Here is a 19,118-nt window from a genome sequence, read left to right as displayed (position 1 = left end):
TAGATGATTTTTATAATCAATTAAAACTGTTAAGTACCTACATTTTATTTAATTCTGAGAAATGTTAACTATTGTTCTCGTGTTTATACACGAAAAGGGCAACTTTATTAATACTTTTAGATATAATTTGAAATAAAATGATATCTTAAAATTCAAAGTTGGTACGTGCATACCGATATATTATACACCACGGGGATAATGATACTCACGTCACTTTTCATGAAGTATGAAAAGTTATATGATTTGTTGGTTGATAATATCTTTAACAAAATATTTTTATGCACGAATCAAAGGGGATAAAAAAAAAACAATTTAATATAAATTCTGGGTATATACCTAACAGAATATATTTTTTTTTAATTTGATGTGGCAGCACCGGTAAATCACTTTCCACTTTCCATAGAAAAATTATTGTTACTGGCCGTGGATGACAGCTGTGTATTTTGTTCACTTCTAGAGAAATAATAATAAAAGACCCACCAAGATGAGCTACGAATCTGCGTGTGGTGCTTTAAGCAGTGAAAAGATTGATTTCTCCAAAGATGATCTATTCAATAAGACGGAGTCGATGCAAATCTCAAGGACCGACATGAATATGCTTATTATGAACTATTTGGTCACAGGTACTTTCTTCACGATTTCTTTGTTTCGGAATGTCTGGCGTGAATTCTTTATTATTGGTGATTTATAGGTCTATTTATTAATTGCAGAGGGATTTAAAGAAGCTGCGCTGAAATTTCAACAAGAAGCAGGATTGTCCGAACCTGCTTTGTCAGGATCATTGGATCAAAGAATCCTCATCAGAGAGGCTGTACAGAGTGGAAGAATCCAGGAAGCAACGGCCTTAGTTAATGCGTTGCATCCAGAATTATTGGACAATGATCGATACTTATACTTCCACCTTCAGGTAAATAAATACTGCTATGGTTCTGAAGATAATGTTCTGCACAAAATATTAACCCTTTGTACTCCAAATTATTTTTTATATGGTATACCAGCTACTCCATAGTGTAATGTAAGGCTGGGTTTACAATTGTAAGTAAAATTTACGACTTTCGTAAATTTTTGATAAGTTACTCACACAAGCGTTTACATATGCATCCGACTTATCGTAAATAATGCTCACGGAAGTTGTTGAGAAGTTAAATTTACGAAGTTCTCACAGAGACTGCTACACCAGTAATTCTATTTTTGGTAAGATGGTTTCCTGACAACAACTCGTTGCTGCCGACTTTGACAGCTGTCAGTTAGTAACATTTGAAAACAGGGATTTGTTTATTTACGGTTCATAAAGTCGAGAATTTATTTACGGTTAGATCATGGATCCCCATTTCCGCACACAACGGATTGCCGCTGCGATAATATGCACAATTTTGTCAAACAAAAACAGCTTGTAGAGAGTGTTGGATTAGGAGTTGGCTTCAAAGAAGAAGTACTGATGGGGGCTATCGTTCGCTTAACGGCAGAATTAGGAATAGGCAGAACTAATTAAAAAGAATGATACTCGTTTTCGGAATGCTATTTAGCTAGCTGATTAATTAATGGTGACTCTTCGATTTTTGGAGTCAGGTAATGTTTTCTATGCATTCTTGGCAAATGGCGACAAGGAAACAAGTCCCGAAGGGCAGCGGCAGAAGACCGAATCTTACTGTCGGTGTTACAGATTTCTGTTTTACCATCCCGACAGTGACGTCAAAACTTACTGTGAGCGTCTCAACTTATCAATATGTTTTGATAAGCTGTGAGAGTGCCGAAAATTCCCTAGTGAGCGATTAGACCTGTCAAAAACTTACGTAAGAAAAACTTCTGAAACTTGGTATAAATTATGGTAAGCGACTTATGGTGTCGTTTACATTGGTAAATTTGTCATAAGTCGCTTACCTGAGCAACTTACAGGAAAAACTTAGTGTAAAGGCAGCCCAAAAATATGAGGAAAAATTGATATTTTTAGAAAATTAGAAAAAATGTTTTTTGGTAAGGTAAAAAAATGTTTTTTTTTGTTTTTTTTTTTTTAAAGTTTTTTTTTAAATAGTTATGTTAAGAAATATATAATAATTATAATTAATAAAAGAAAAATTTGCATATTCTAATCTTTATAATTTTTTAAAGTGTGGTGTTTTAGAAAACAGTCAAATGCATATGTGGCTTGCTAGGGCACATGTCACATTACTCACTGGTTTCCCGTCTGCCACCTTTTACTGCCTTTTTCGAGCAGACCTCACAGACCCGCTTGGGACGTTTTCTTAAAATATGGAGTTTTCCATTGAGCCTGATGAAGTGAGAATATTTATTGCCCAGTAAAAAATATTCAGATGAAATGAATGCTTAGTTATTGTTATGTATGAAAAACAGAGCAAAAAGCAGAACCAAATCGTAAGTGGGTACTTTATACAACTGAATAGAATCATGTGTATGCCTGTAAAAAGACCCTTTTATTTTTTTAAATAATAAAATGTTTACCCATTGTTTATGTCGCCGCTGGGCGTTATCGGAGTTGTTAGAATGTTTCCTATGTCTCCGTGGCGGTGACAACGGAGTACAAAGAGTTAACATTACCTATGGAACAAAGATTGAATATTTAGAAAGCTTGGTAAACTTTTACCCACAACTTTTTTTTTTTAAATTTATTTATCTATCAATATAAAGTTTTTTTACATGTATTTATCGACATCTATCTCACTAGGGTACACCTGTGTCGAGACAGACGTATTCAGATACAGAATATTTACATGCATAACTAAATCAAAATACAAATTACAAGGTTGTATACACTTTAAACTATGGAGTAAATAGATAGATAATAGAAAGAGTAGGTACAGGTACGACAATATTATAAATATATATGAAAAATAAATGCATTTAGTTGGAGGACGTATTACAAAGGGGTTTTTATAAAATTATTGATTTTAATATTTTATTTTGTAGGTATTTGAATTGTTGTTATTGATTATGTGTAATTTGGTTTACAGATGTTTGCGATAGTGGGGCGCCCAATACTTGTTATCCATTTCTTTATTTCATGTTTGAATTTGGTTATTGACTCTGTTTGTCTAATCGTGGCTGGTAGTGTATTGTATAGATTACAAGCTGTGTATTTAAAATGTCTTTGCCCAAAGGTGGTTCTAGCAAAAGGAGTTTGGAGAAGTTCTGTATTTTTGGCTCGGGTATTGTGTATCGTTTGAGTTGGTTTGTATAGTGTTTTGCTGTTTTGGTGTAAATTAATCAAGATGGATCTTGCAAAGAGCTGTTTTATGTCCATAACGTTGATAGTATTGAAGATAGTAGAACCAGTGTTGGTAGAAAGAGGAAGTTTGAGAATTATTTTTATGATTAATTTTTGTACTTTAATAATGGGGTCGAGGGTCAAGCTAAAATTCCGTATTCTATGTGTGATTGGCATAGTGAGAAATATACTGATTTTAAAAGTTTGAGGTCAAGGAAATTACGTGTTTGTTTGAAAAAGTAAAAGCACAGCCGGCTCCAATGGAACCGGTATGGGGAGTGGGGAATAATACGCTTTTAATCACTTAGGGCAGGTCTACTAATATTCATATGTCTATGGGTATGACATTGGGATATTGATGAGACTAAACAGTAAGTATTTTGTTTTAGGTACATTCAGAGTTAGTGAATTAGAGTCGAGCCACTGTTTTACCTTTTGAATTCCTTCCTCCGCTTTGGCGTATACGGTAGTCCATTCTTTCGGTTGGAATAGTAGGACTGTGTCATCGGCGAAACTGACAATAGTGGCATCTTGTAGAAATTGTGGAGTGTGATATCGTATGGATTCGTGGCACATTTTTTGTGTATAGTGTTGCGTTTCCGAATGCAGTTGATAATAGTATGGTTAATCCATGGTTTAAGAGGTTTGATCGCTCTAGGAGTGTTTATGGTGATGATTTTGGTGTTCTGGTTAAGGCTGTCTTGTAGGTAGGTAGAGAAGTAGATCCAGGCATCCTCTGTGTTTGTTATATTGTACAGTATGTTCCAGGATTTGGAGGTAATCGTTTTGTTTAGGCTGTCATAGTCAATTGTTTTCTTTGCAATTGCAGTTGGTGCTTGGTTTTGTTCTTTATATTTAGAGCCCATTGTGAAGGAAGTGGCATAGTGATCGGTAATTGATGACTTATGAATTTCAGAGGTGTGTCGGTTGGTCGATTTTACCATAATATGGTCGATGCAGGAGGATGAGTATTGCGGTATTATTATTATATTATATTATTATTATTATCGTATTACTATTATATTATATTAACTACGTTTAATGCATTCAAAAAATCAAACCTTTGATTCAACTTACTGACAGTAAATGACAACTTTTTGCATTTACGATTTTGATATGAAAATCTGCAAACTGACACACTGGTTTACTTATTGGTTTAATTTTTTTTAAATGCGTATTAAAAACGGTAGTTGTAGGTAAAACCGAAAGCTTTCTCAGTTGGTACAGCTTTTCGATTTCATTAGCTGTAATTGAAATATGTATAATGTAACAGCACAATTTTTCTGTCTGACGTTTTTTTTTCAATTAAGTACAAAAACTATGTTTCTATCTACCACTGGATCGCGTGATATGCATTTTCTCTTACTGTGCTGCTGGAATGAGATGGAGTGCGCATCACGTTACCCGCTTGGGTGAACTTAATTACTCAGTTGCGATGTGAACAATAAAACACTTTTTGTATTTGTGTTTTAATTTGCAGCAACTCCACCTGCTAGAGCTGGTGAAGGCGGGACGCGTGGAGGCAGCCTTGGGCTGGGCTCGGGCGGCACTGGCGGAGGCGGCAGCCGCGCGCCCCGCAGCCCTGCCTGAGCTGGAGCGTTCCCTGGCGCTGCTCGCTTTCCCCGATCCAGCCAACAGCCCCTTCGCTGACCTGCTGCAGCCACAATACAGTCACACTGTAAGATGCAAACACTTCATTCATTGTTATTCACACTTTTAGATACTCTTCACTCGTTGTTAGTCACACTGTAAGGTACACTTCACTCTTTGTTGCTAGTCACACTTTTAGATAAACTTCACTCATTGTTGTTAGTCACACTGTAAGGTACACTTCACTCTTTATTGCTAGTCACACTTTTAGATACACTTCACTTATTGATGTTAGTCACGCTGTAAGATACACTTCACTCATTGTTGTTAGTAACACTAAGATACAATTAATTCATATTGCTTTTAACATTGCATGACATTGATCCTTCAAAAACATTTAAAAACAAACATGGGGGCTTCTATTTGCCAAATTGAAGTGTTAGGTACTCAAGATATTTGAGTGACAACATATTATTTTGTGTACATATCAACGTACTATTGATGATATTTGTATTACATATCGTTGCTTCCACCGCAAAATTACCTAACTGCAAAAATGTACTTTTACAGGAAAGCGAAAAAACCTTCCCATTTTAAAATTAGACTGATTTTTTTATTTTAATAAAAGACGTATCTAATGAATATTTTTTTCATTATATTTTATTTGGAAAAAATACATATATTTTTTTTAAACAGTGTAGTGGCAGTGTTAGATAAGTAATTTTGCTTTGAAAATTTTTTTCACTTATGGAATTTTGCACGTAAAATTTACTACCTAGTAGTACTTCCAGAACAGAATATTTACATAATATTCGTTTTATAACACTAAAGTGACGAAAATAAAATAAATCAACAACAAAATGAACAAAAAATTAAGAAATTAGACGCCTTCGGTCTATCAAATAATAATGATTTTTGATAAAATAATATAAAAACTAACACTGTTCTATGACACTTAAAATAATAATTAATGAAAAAGTTTATCATAAAACTCCCAACAGAATTTCGGAAGGACACTTCAAGTCCTGGAGGTGGTCGAATTTTTCAATTTTGTTTAATTTTTATCTGTCTCTTATACAGCTGTGCTGGTTGAGCGTAGTCGTTTAAGGTTGAAACTGGTGACTTTAATAATGGCTTCCGCGAATCATTATAATTAAGTTTAAAGTTAAGTCTACCAGCCAAATATTGCAAGCATCTTAAATCTGCTACTGTTGGGTCACTTCTTCTATGTCCTGGACGAATTGAACTATAGACATTAACTACAGTGGGTTGCCATATTAATAGGGACAGTTCCAATATTTCCTGATTTTTATGTTTACGTTGTCTCTACTTCTAAATAACTTGGATATGATGGCCATACCTTCGTTATTTTTGTTGCTGGTATCACCACTGATACTTTTAAGAAGTGGCAACACTCGCAAAGTGCCACATCCCTCGAAAATTTAAGGTTTTTTCCATGTGGCCAGCATTTTTGTGAAAATTCGTGATTGAAGTTCTGGTAAATAAATATACATAATAATTATATTTAAAAGTTTTAACAGTTTAGCTGTACAAAAATGTAAATAATTATTAATTATCTATTAATTTTATAATTTTTTTTTTCATATCTTATTTCAGTGAATAGTGTTTCCATATTGAGTCCAATGTTCTGTTTTTTCAGTATGGCTAGGTCTTCAAACACGTCCCAAAGAAAATGTGCGGAAGTGAAGTCACTATTGTTAAACATTCAATATTTCCAAAGGGAAATAGCAACCATTACAGGTATTTTAAAGTCTGTGGTTAACAGGATAAATTAGAAAATCAATCAAAACCTGCCCCTTGAATTGAATCACAATGGGAAATGTGGCACAAAACGAATCACTACACCTCGCACTGACCGCAAAATCAAAGACGTCTGTCTCCGAAACCGCAAAAAGAGTGTGGCTCGTCTGACCTTGATGATCAACGAAGATGATATCGAAGTCTCCCAAAGGAGAGTCCAGAGAAGATTGGCTGAGGAAAACCTCATTGATCATCGGCCAGCTAAAAAACCTCACCTCACAGTAGATATGATGAAAAAACTACTGGAATGGGCCAACGCACACCAAAACATGACTATAGAGAACTGGAATATGGTAATTAACAATTTTGTGGTTATCAAACTTTAAAAAAATTCCATTAGTTTGATTATGGCCTTTTTTAAGGTGTGCTTCTCTGACGAGTCCATATTCCAAATTTTGTTGGATAAATCATCGTTCGTCCGACGACGCCCATGAGAGAAATTTCATCCGGACTGCCTTGTAGAGACGATCAAACACCCTACCAGTATCATGATGTGGTCAGTCATCTCTTCCAAAGGGATGGGGCGCCTCCACATCGTGCAAGGGACTATGAGGCAGGATCAGTACAGACAAATACTGGAAAATCGATTACTGCCTCAAGTCGGAGAATGGTTCCCTGGTGGCCAGGAATACGTTTATATGCACAACTCCGCACCCTGTCATAAAGCCAGGACCGTCACTGCACTCCTGGCTGAAAAAAATGTGCCGGTTTTACCTTTGCCGGGGAATTCCCCTAACATGAACCCTATTGAAAACCTGTAGAAGCTCACCAAGAGGGAGATTGCCAAGGAGGTGGTCACAACGAAGCAGCAGCTCATCAAAACCCTCATCCGGGTGTGGCATCATTCTCCTGAACTAAAGATTACAGCAAAATTGTGCATTGAGAGTATACCACGGCGTGTACAAGCTGTTATTGCGGCTAAATGCGAAATTACGAAATATTAACTTTTTGTTCGATAATGTTTAAAAATAATAAAAAAAATAAAATAATCGCAGATTAAGGACAAATACGGTGAATATAATTTTCAAAATTCAATGTCCTTGTTGATAAATAATAATAACCGCACCTAAAATTATAAAGATCTTTGTTTTATGAACACAAAGTGTGAAAAACACATTTTCCATAGGTGTCCCTATTAATATGGCAACCCACTGTATAGTCATAATTCAAAAAATATTCGTAACTTAAATACTGAAGTGGGTTGAGAAATTCTAGCTTCTCTGCATACTCCCAGATAATCGGTTGGGAAGTAGATTTAGTTATTTTTAAGTTTTCGTTCAATTAAACTATGGAAGCTATGTACTTCAATTTGGGTATGACCCTTTTCTTAATAGTTATGCTCTATTTCTATATTAATGTGAGTTAAACTTAATCTAAGTAGTGCGTTTGAAAGAGTTGTGTTTTTGTTTTGATAACCACAACCATCTGTTGGTATGTATAATTCTAAAACTTTCACAAATATTGTACAAAATATATTGGCAATCAAACCCCCTTCACACTCATCCCATAGGTAGCAATAGCAATCCTTTGTTACCATGTTATAAATCGTATAATTGTGGACACAAAGTTTTGTTTTATAATAAAGTGCACTTGCTTTCAAAACAGGGGGCAAGTTTTACAGCTTGCATATCAATAGTGAACGTATGCCCTGCAATAATGTGACGGAAGCTTCGGTTGATTCTTTTTAAAAAAATATCATTACGTTTCGCCCTTCTTCCATAATTGTATTATTATTGCGTCTGCGTAGTGGGACTTTCGAATTGGATTTGTGTGTGTGCATACCACCTTTGAAGGCTGTAATCCAATTTGTGACAGTAGCTGGATCTAAATCAAAAATATTGTCAAATGTTTTCTTACAAACTTGCTTTTTTCTTCACCATTTTTCAAGTAGTAAACGTGAGAATATTGCCTTCTTGACTCTCAAAGGCAGAAGGCCGCTTTGTAGGAATACTATCTGTTAAAGAGCTGATACATATTTTTTTCATATCCCTGTTCATATTTTACCAAAAATAAGTAAACATTTGTTGCCTCTGAATATCTTTAAATTCATGACAATGTTTGTTTTTAGAAGTCAGGCATTTCTTTGAAGAACAAATAAGTGCCTGGGATTCACTCAACAAGTATTTTCCATCATTTTGTTTTTTAAACCCATATAATCCTTTTCCTGCATTCTCCTTCTTTTGTTAGTTTCTCTTGTAGATATTGTTGCTATGTTAGTATAATTTTCCAAACTAACATCTTCAATATTGTCAACACTCGTACTCGGAGGAAATTGTTTTCCTTGGGACATCGCCATCAGAATTTGAATCATCTGAGCTACTGCATTCTAATGCAGCCTTGTAATCAGAATCTAGGTTAACAGATACATCTTTCTCTATTATTTTCAGAATTATATGAAATGTTGCATTCTGGTACAGCTTCGTTATCCGGATCTAGATTTTCAGACACTTTTTCCTCAGTGATAATCATTTCATTAGTATTTAATTCATTCCCAGGATCATCGTAACGAAATGTAATAATATCATCCATCAGCAGAAGTTGCTCAATATCAACGGCAGACAAGTTATTCTCATTCATTATGTATGATGCAAAATTTGATAACTGCTAAAAAAAATTGCGGTAGCAAAAATATTCTAACTTGCAAAAATCTATAACGGACAAGTTCAATAAATTGTTATATTTAAACATAACTGACTAGTTATAAGTGTATTTCATGTATAAAATGGATTTATAAATACCTTATATATTTGTCATAGTTCACTTTACATGGTAAATTATATATAAAATTACAATTTCGGAGTTTGAATGCAGCGCAACACAATGCGTGAAATCTCTCAAGTTAAAATGGCAGTTAGATAATTTTGCAGGCACAAATGAGAAGCTGTCAGATAGGTAATTTAGTATTTGAATTTTGTTGTAAAAACCATATTTTTGTTAATTGTATAATTTTGTATGGACGTAAGGGTCATAATTGCAGACAAATTTGCATCATTAGTCCAAAAAGTGAAAATTGTCAGTTAGGTAATTTTGCGGTGGAAGCAACGATATTTTGTTTGATGTGTAGTATTATGTAAGTTTGGTAAAGTGTGGCAGAGATGCATAAATTAAAGTGCGGGTGTGTGGGTCAAACTTTTAATATAAGAGCATTACGAATTTGAGGTTACGAGTGAAGTCAGTTGTGTGTCTAATATTAGCCTGACATTGTGATTAATTATTAATTCACATTGATAAACCAAGGACACAACACAATTCCGTTTTAATTATGAACCAATGACAATTTTGTATGAATTTTCATTTGTAACTAGCAAATAATTACAGCCACTGTGATATTATAGAATGTAATTCACACACTGTCCTCCTAGAGCCACTTCATCTGCAATACAAAATGAAAAATCAAATAATGCATAGATTCTCTCCTGAGATGCTACCAAACTGGAGATATAATGTGAAAATAAATGGTTAAATCATAAGTTTGTGTTTTAGATTGCCAGTGAACTAAACGCCGCCATTTTGCGCATGGAACATCAAGAGTTCACAAGCCCGAAGCTCTCCAGCTTGCTACGACTTATCTTATGGGCACAAGCTGAGCTGGACAAGAAGAACATCAAATACTCCAAAATGACCAACTTAGCCAATGCAACAATTGAAAATTTAAAGTAAGATCAGGTTACTTTATAAATGACATTAAATTAGTTTTTGGGTTTTATTCAACTGTGCGATTTAATTCTTCGTTTAAATATCCCGCTCTACTTGGTTCCGTTAAAGACACTTGGAAAAAAACTATGAAATAGAAAGTTACTAAGATTTGTTGAATGTTGAATCACTAGTTGTTGTACATATAATAATTTGAGACAAAAGTGAATTTTTAAAGATAAAAAAATCTATGCGTATTGATAACAATAAATTCCTTATAATTTTTAATAACCTTTCACCACTGGAATTATTTTTTCATTATTATTACAAAATTTAATTATAATTATTATTAAATTTGTTCGCAGTTAGACTTTTGTGTTCAAACTCTTTTACTCTTTACTGAGGAATTATTTTTAACTGTATCTGCTATTCTGCTAAAACCTAGTTTAATGAGAAATTTAAAAGTTTTTCCCATTATTTCCCAATCCTGTTTTAGCCTTCAAGCGGGCGCGCAGTCTTTTAGAACAAAAGTGGTGTGGTAGTGGCAAATATTCCTTGCGCAATGGGTTTCCGATGGCCTCCTTTTCTTAGCAGGACCCTTTCGATGTTTATTTCCTTTGTAATTGATGTGACCGTCGCAAACGACGCGTGTAGTCGATTAGGAGCCTTTGGCTCAACTGAACCGTGAATCCTACGCACAGCGCGGGATTAGTGAATAGTGCATTCATTGCTTGGTTATATCTCTATCTCAGGTTGCCCGCCAGACCAGATGCACAAGATGCAAGACAAGCCCGTAGGGAAGCCAGCAGGGAAGAAGGCGACATACGCGCTCTTTTAGAAGCCGCGCGCCCTCTTGAAGGTTAAGTAGATAATTTGATACTATTGAATGTTCTGTTAGTATTCCATATTTATATAAATTCACACAAATATTTGGGAAGTTGAGCCAATATTTTCTTAAGGTTATATTCTAACCTAATTGAAAGCTCTATTTTGTGCATATTATAAAATAAAAACTTATTACGTAGTTGTTATTAGACATTTGATTTGGCTGTTAGTTCACATTTGATCGTTTTTCTGTCATTAATGCATATTTTAGCTATAACATTCTTCAAAATATGAGCTGTTCAAATTAGAAATAGCCAATGTTCTTTTTTCTTCTTAGGAATGGGAATTTTTTTAATCAAAAAGAGAGGAATGAAAGATTTTTGAAGATACTTGTTCTTTTTTCCTCCATATTTTTGCTGACCACCCATAAATACCCACTCCCCGCTGCACGAAATTTCTCAAAAGCACTGGTTCCAAAAGAAATATTCCTGTTTTTATTGTATAATTTCGACATAATATATTTTGGCGTTGTTAGAGCTTGTTTCACCATTTTGATAGTGAATAAAATCTGATTTCTAGTTATAATTAGGAGATAGCTAATATATATAAATTATTTTCAGACATTGAGCTAATTTGGTACCAATTTGGAAAAATTATAGTAAATATTTTGCTATCAACATTATTTGAAATTACTGTAATCATGGCATTAAATAAAATAAATATGTAGATTATATTAAGAAAATGTTAATTAAAACTTGTAGGAGAGGATTTCAAAATAAAAACGACATATTTAAACAGTATGCTTGTACTATTATTTTTTTTATATGAATATGTACTACAAATTGTTTTAACTAAGGCTTTGAATGTTGTTTATTGATTAGGAACCAGCATTTTACAACAATTATTATTGCTATATTGTGAATTATATATTATAAAATACTGTAAGAAAATATAATCTGCCACACACCAGATGACAGACATGCTTTGAATAAAATGTAATATCAATACCTAATTAGTGAAAATGAAATTAAAAAAAATCATAACCAAGACATTACAAAAGATAATTTGGAAAAATTGAAGAATAATAACATTTTAAAATTAAATAATATAATCAGACCCTTTAGATGATGAAACGTCAAAATATTTACATAAAATACTTACAATTTTACAAAACTATACTTTATCTTCTGTACTTATAATCGCGGTGTAAATATTACGCGGCGAGTAAGGTCAGAATGTGAAAAACTTGATTTATTATCAAAGCATAGGTATAAATAAACCGGGATTAACTTTTAACCCGCGGCTGACACACATATATGTGATTTGGAAAGTCAAACCCATGGTGCAGGTGACACGTGTGTCATCGAGAAGCACCCAAGATTCAAATCAAAATATCACGGAGTGTATAGGCCAAATTGTACTCAACCCGGATTTAGAATATGGCTTATTCTCTATTCCATTGACATCTGTAGAAGTATTCAAGAAGAAATATCTTTACTTCATCCAGATACATGAAAACCAAGTCTCTAATTCTCAGCCACCGGGAGGACCATCTCCCTCCATTTAGTTGATAAGTATATCTCTTTTGCTTCAATTTTGTTTATTTAATTTTATGGTTTGTCTGTATTGTAAATTATGACCACCTTTTTAGTATGGGATGGTTTCTTTAAGCTGGGATATCTCAAACTGTGATCCCATCTGATCTATTTCACAGAACCTATGAAATATATCAGTGAAAACAGGCTTTTTTGGGTTTCTACCCAAAGTTGAATAGAATTCAACTTTCGTTCTAATAAATAGACCATAGATAAGATAAGGTGGGAATCCAGAATTACATGTTTATGTTATTGTAATAAAAATTCAAGGTTTCAGAACAAGTTAGTGTTTTAAATAATAAATAAAACATGTCAAAATCGAGCCCCGCACAATGGACATCTGAGCTGATTTGTTAAGTGATGTACAGTTTAAGGCCGGATTATCTATACCAATGTTAAACCGGTGCATAAGAATCTAATAAGGGGGTCTGTATTTATTAAGGAGATATAATAATTCATATTGTAAAAGGGATTATAAAATCACGAAGAATACAGGTGATCAACACATAGTAATGATAATTATTGATTGTGCAAGAGACTCGTTCGTTAGGTTTATTAATTAGGTATAGGGTAAAATATCGAATGGCACATAATAAAATTGATATCTTGGTTTAAAGACTTTATAGAAAATAGAGACCAGGGAAGATCTGCCGACTGTCACTGAGCTACAAACAATTTGCACGGAATATCGATGCGACAGAGCCAATGAAATTTATACATTTGATGTGTAGGTAGAAACAAAGGCAATGCGCCGCTGTGTTGTAGTAGGATGGGTGAACTTTTACCAGTGTATGATGTTGGCAAAAGCAATTACAAAGTTTGTATCATCAATAACACAATCGTAAACTATGGACATTCCACATCATGATTTAGGATTGGACATTGGGTCACTGAATCATGTACATTCTTTAAAATTGCTTTATAAGGGTTATTTTGATATTGACTACCAGCCAAATACGTATTCCAGTGCGCGTGATATAGTCCCTGAGGATCTCTGGGCCCCGACCCCTGATGGGGGGGAGGCTGCTCCGGCCATTGCTGTGGAAGTGTTGAGGGCTCGTGATGGACCTGATGCTAGTTGACGCACACCACTTCTGTTAAAGATAAAAGTTTCATAAATAAATACGAAAATGATACTCATTGCAGTTGCATTAAAAAATCATAACATTGAAGTAAAGTTTAGAAAAAAATAAAACCGAAAATATTTATTTTGTTCTGTTTTGCTTTTATTTATCGGGTTTTTACAGATGTTCTCACTTATGAACAATCTAGTTACAAAACTCAGTTGGGATACCTACGTAATACAAAAAGAAACAAGACACAAGTGATTAACCTAATCATTGTTACATATTACCATGCTATATAGTATTTTTGTACTTTAACAAGATGTACCTGACAGACTTTAAATCAGGGATTCCTGATCTTATTTGGAGTAAAAAATGTAGAGATCACTTGTTTGATGACATTTAAAAAAGAATACATTTAAACTTATCACACTACGTGGGACGTGCTCCGTCTTAGTCCCTCGTCATTAGTCAGTAAGGAATGGGGCAGAGGGACGGGCCTTCATAGTAGTTCCAAGGAGAGAAGATACTGTAATGATGACGACACGTACCACCTCTCTCTAGGACTATAATGGTCTGGCTTTGTGTTGTAATCGGTGGCAACACGTGACAATATTATATATTTTTGTTTTCAATTGAAAAAAAATTTCATCAGACAGCAAAATGATGGCTACATTTTTCTTACTCCAAAAGAGATTAGTAATCGCTAGTTTATTAAGTCTATCAGGTATGTCTTGTTACACCCTGAATACATACTATTTGGTATCAATTAAAAGTAAATATCACATATAAAAAATAAAAATTTGCACTTGCCAGGATTTAAATCCCCGCCCTCCAGGTTCATAGTCAATGATCTTAACCTATCTATTACGGAGCTTGTTTATAAGTATCCATAATAATAAATGAAGCCGCAGCCAGTTAGTGCATAGAGATCAAATTATTTAATTACCAGAGCTGAAAATAAGAAAGGTTGAAGGCAATACAAATTAACATACCTGTGAGACTGAGGAGGTTGGTGACAAGATTGAACCCCGACCATTAAGTTTCCTGGCAGAATTCGTCCATTGAGGGCCAACGCTCGGCCAACTTCAGAGCGGGAGGAATACCTGATCCATACCCAGTTGCCTTGGGCTGGGAATTTCTTATCTGAGAATAAAAAAATAAAGAATAAAAACAAAAAAGTACTTTAGGTCGGCAAGTAATTTCTAGTGGGAACCTGAAGCTTTGAAGGAAAAAAAAATCGGTTAACCCTTGGAATGCCATCCTCCCATGACCTAGTTAGTATCCTTAGTGTGCCAGGGGTAAAATGCTGCTGATAGCCCTATGCCGGCTGATGCTATTTTTCGTAATAACTTACTTGTTTTTTGCAAAATGTATCTTCTTACATCATAATTTAACATTATGGGTAAACTTAGAAGAATTCATAATCTGCTCTTTCGTAGATGGCTATAATTTAATTATTACACTTAAATGCGAGTTTCGAAAGATATGCTTTAAAATATTAAGACAAATGAATTCATAGTTTTGTCCCTATAAAAACCCAATTCTTTCAAGAAAGGCGTAGAAATACAATATTGGATTGAATCACCGATACAATATTGTATTTGTATGCCTTTTTTGAAAATTTTTTGTTTGTATACTGACAAAACAATTTATTCAAATTTATATTGAGAAAATGCGAACAAATAATTTGTCTTAATATTTTAGAGGACAACTTGCAAGAAGGGTGAAATAATTAAATAGGCGCCATCTATGAATGTGTAGATTATTACATATTTTACATTTACCCTTAATAAGAAATCGTTAGTTTACGAGATATTGACACTTTTATAAATTTCGAGAAAATCGACACCGTCAGTCAGATAGATCAGTTTTTCGTGTGCCACAACTACAATATTCCAAATTCTAAGATTATAATTTTTATTACACAACTCTGAATAACCCCGCTTTGATCAAAGTAAAAAATAAAACTGAAAACAATAATTAATTTTGCCAGATTCATTTTATAAATAGATTTCGAGTAAATTTTTTTATAAGCTATTTCGACTCCTTGTATGATAAAAAATTCTACTTTTTTTTACATTAACTCCACACAGGAGGCCCTGAGGAAAAAAAACCCTCAGGGCATATGTCATCTTTGGGGATACTGTTTGGAGGAACTTTTTAGAGAAAGGAAGGAAGAAGGTATGAAGGGTGGGTAGAAGCCTGGGGATCAATGTGTTCAGGAGTGACGGATGCATGAATCCATCCCTCCCACTGTGGTGAAAGGCGATGGGTCGAGAGACGAGTCTGGCTGGCCAGGTCGAGAGGTCTCCCTCAACAAGTTTCTCCCGATCCGACCTGCCACGCAGTAGGTGGGTAAACGTATCCACCGCCAAGACCTAGACAAACCTCACCCCTATGAACCCGGGCACCCCCGCTAAGTCGCCAAACGTAAAAAACCACTTAAGGTAACCTATAGCAGGAGTGTTGGTTGTCCAATAAATGGTTCCCGGGGCAGCAGTACCCACACCTTGTACATATTTTTAAAAATGCTAATTTAGTGCAGTTTTATAATTGGTTTTTGCTATATTTTACTTTAGAAAAATATAAATTACTATAATAATGCAAAAAGAGGTTGTGAAATTATTTTAATAATTAGGGATTCGAATGAAAACACTTGTTAAATTGAAGTGACGGGTATTTAACCTTATCCTTTGGAGAGCTGATAGGCCAACTTATGACCTTTGGAGAGCTGATAGGACCACAATTTCATAATACATATGATTTTAATAAAAGAAGACGCACTATTGGCACTTTTATTAATTTTGTGAAAATCAACACCTTAGATCTGGGGCTCTATTCCTGAATCAAGGGCGCTCGTAATCGCCGTCGAAAGTACGTATGTTGGTTGTCGTTGCTATTCCCGAAATTGGTCGAAGGTACATACTTCGACGCCAAACGTCAAAAGTCATTCCACACAACATCTACTGGGTATAACCAGTAGAAACAGGGCAGCGAGTGGTAGGTTGTTGGCGTTTCTATGGAATTGGCTGTCAAAATCTAGTCTAGCTGTCAATTTTTGTTTTACCGCACGAACGTTCGGACCCGCAAAGAGGTTTATAAAGTTATACAATCCTATTACAATGACTAATTTACCAGCGATGTTGGCTACAATTCACCATGTTGAGCAAGCTGAAGCGGCTGCTTTGAGACCCATTTCTGTTTTGAATAACGAATAACTGTTGTCTGTTTGACAGTCACACCATAGAAATCCCAAAAACATCAGGAACATAGACAATATTCACAGGGGTGCCAATATAATCATCTCTTCTACCAACTTCGACCGTTCGACGCTCAAGAATACGTAAAATTGAAACATTCGAAAAAATTAGTCGCGATGACTAGTAGTTTTTCACTCGAAGACGGCGCATACGAAAACGATTGATCGTTTAACTCCAGAATCGCGGGCCTGTTTTATGTGTGCCACAACTACAAAATTAGACATTCAAAGATTCTAATTTTTATTGTGCAACCTATGCCTTTGGAAAATAACAACATTTTTGCCTGATTGATGAGTAAATTTTTTTTTGTTTCCCTTGTTTGACTCCTCATTCTGTAAAAAAAATGTACACCGCTAACCTGGCAAATTATGTAAAAAAAAAGTGTTCATTGAGTGTAGTTTGTAATAAAAATTAGTATACAAGAATATGAAATCTTTTAGTTGTGTCGATTGTTTGAAATTCTTAAAATGCCAATATCTTGTAAACTAACTTTGTTTTACTAAAGTAATGTTATGATATTCTGGTCATGAGTTGGCCTAACAGCCCTGCAAGGGATAACTTTGAGTTTTGGGAAACTGTGCATCTATCATACGAAGTTTCCCCAGGATAGCTACTTATATTCGAAGAAATTGAGTGTCTATGGCGGGCGACCTCTTGGCAGACAACAGGAGGGCAGCGTTGATTTGATTTTTATACAAATTGGAAATTGTAACTATTACAGTACGCAGGTTTGGTTATAGTAAACTTACCAATGAGATTTCCACAATTTGAAAACTGTGTTAATACCATGCTGGCTGCACTCAGAGGGAATCCAAAAACTGTAATCCAAAACTCAGCCGTTTCTTCTCCAAATCTATTTTCCATATTCATCTCGCCCGCCGGTGAGGAGTAGCATAAACTGTCATTATTGGATATGGTCGTCTGCGCCGCAGACTGATTAAAATTCTGAGACTGGTTGAATTTCTGTTGCTGGCTGTGAGCAAATGACGAATTAGCCGCAAATGGAGAGTCAATCTGGGCCATATAATTGTCTTGGTGTCCGTGGTGGCCAAATGTGGAGTTATGCATGGGGGACGTAAAGGGGGCGCCGGGTGATTGAATCGGCTGGCTGGAATTCCAGTCTGGTTGATGGAGTGTATCAAATAACCCTTGCGTCGGAGGGCCATTTATTTTGTTTGAAAAGGAAACATTTGGAGTTGCCTTTTGTCGCTGCGGCGTATTATATTGCGGGATTTGTTGTGGGCTGGGACGGATTGGAGGCGAGTTTCCTGTTCAAAATTAAAACACTTTAATTTGACAATGTTATGGTATTGGCAGCAGTCTAAACATAGTAGTTAAAACAGGCAAAAAATAATATGTTCAAATGTCATCACTCTTTCTCAATAATTTCTATAATTGCAACTGTATATGTATTATAATTTCATTAGTAAACAGTAAAGCATTGAATACAAATGCTTACCAAATGCCAAGGTTCGTCCTTTTGTTGGAGATAAGCTATTTGTTCTTGGAGAAGTAGGTTGGTTGAATTCTGCTATGAAGAAAGTAGGCAAAAAACTTGCATTCGGACTATTTGAAGGGGAATGGGTGGGACTTCCAAGATTCATTGGCTCCATGCTGAAAATCAAAAAATATATTTAACCTCAATCAGAAACCTTCAATTACCGGCTTATCGCAACGCAATGGTTAATATTACAGATATTATTTAAACAAAAAAAAATATATTACTTACATTGCTCTCATAGATGATTTGTTTTCAACTTGCGACACAATTAACCGGCCAGTCCACTCTTTTGAAAAATAATGAATAATGACAGAAGCTTGGGATATTCAACCGTCGATGTTTCATTCGATTTGACGTTTATAACCAATCTACGAATCTACACTATCTACAACTACTGCTAACTGCCTTACCGACAACTTCTCCAGGATTTGTTTGTTTCAAGTAGCAACAAGTTATTCGAGCGGTGAGAGAGACATTCTAGCGTGAAGCGTGTTTTCTAGATTTTCGATAGATGGCAGGCGTGTTGAGGCTTTCCGATTAAATACTAAAATAATGCTGGGCTCCAATAGTAGGTATATTATGGTAGGTATTAACAATGGTTTC

General features: G+C 34.9%; 2 protein-coding genes across 3 annotated transcripts; one reads left to right on the top strand and one right to left on the bottom strand.

Annotated features, from left to right (window-relative positions):
• The first annotated feature begins 409 nt into the window (after positions 1–409).
• Positions 410–11,872, top strand: Hou (GID complex subunit 8 homolog protein Houki). 2 transcript variants are annotated; one of them, XM_089631693.1, is made up of 5 exons: positions 410–623; positions 711–907; positions 4,704–4,901; positions 10,118–10,290; positions 11,020–11,869. In XM_089631693.1, the coding sequence occupies exons 1-5, from the start codon at positions 485–487 to the stop codon at positions 11,129–11,131; spliced, it is 819 nt and encodes a 272-aa protein (XP_089487819.1). In that variant the 5' UTR covers positions 410–484; the 3' UTR covers positions 11,132–11,869. The 2 variants fall into 2 exon arrangements, with proteins under 2 accessions (XP_089487819.1, XP_089487827.1); XM_089631701.1 differs by having other exon boundaries at positions 10,118–11,872.
• Positions 11,873–12,035: 163 nt separating this feature from the next.
• Nup35 (nucleoporin 35) lies at positions 12,036–18,865 on the bottom strand. The gene is made up of 5 exons (XM_089637461.1): positions 18,744–18,865; positions 18,474–18,628; positions 17,764–18,282; positions 14,747–14,897; positions 12,036–13,781 (listed from the first exon to the last, which is right to left on the bottom strand). Exons 1-5 carry the CDS (start codon positions 18,752–18,754, stop codon positions 13,631–13,633), a joined length of 987 nt encoding a protein of 328 aa, XP_089493587.1. The 5' UTR covers positions 18,755–18,865; the 3' UTR covers positions 12,036–13,630.
• Positions 18,866–19,118: the final 253 nt, after the last annotated feature.

This window comes from Hesperophylax consimilis, chromosome 1 (genome assembly GCF_061612785.1).
Source record: "Hesperophylax consimilis isolate HC1 chromosome 1, BYU_Hcon_1.0, whole genome shotgun sequence".
Lineage (NCBI taxonomy): Eukaryota > Metazoa > Arthropoda > Insecta > Trichoptera > Limnephilidae > Hesperophylax > Hesperophylax consimilis.
Note: the sequence above shows the minus strand (reverse complement) of the source record. Positions and strands in the feature narration are given on the sequence as shown.

Excerpts from the sequence above, each read along its gene's own strand:
- Hou (XM_089631693.1), top strand. The coding sequence starts at position 485 with ATGAGCTACGAATCTGCGTGTGGTGCTTTAAGCAGTGAAAAGATTGAT. Across the intron at positions 908-4,703 it reads ACTTATACTTCCACCTTCAG|CAACTCCACCTGCTAGAGCT; the intron begins GTAAATAAATAC and ends TTTAATTTGCAG. Across the intron at positions 10,291-11,019 it reads GCAACAATTGAAAATTTAAA|GTTGCCCGCCAGACCAGATG; the intron begins GTAAGATCAGGT and ends TCTCTATCTCAG.
- Nup35 (XM_089637461.1), bottom strand. Across the intron at positions 18,283-18,473 it reads AGGACGAACCTTGGCATTTG|GAAACTCGCCTCCAATCCGT; the intron begins GTAAGCATTTGT and ends AATTTTGAACAG. Across the intron at positions 14,898-17,763 it reads AAATTGTGGAAATCTCATTG|ATAAGAAATTCCCAGCCCAA; the intron begins GTAAGTTTACTA and ends TTTTATTCTCAG.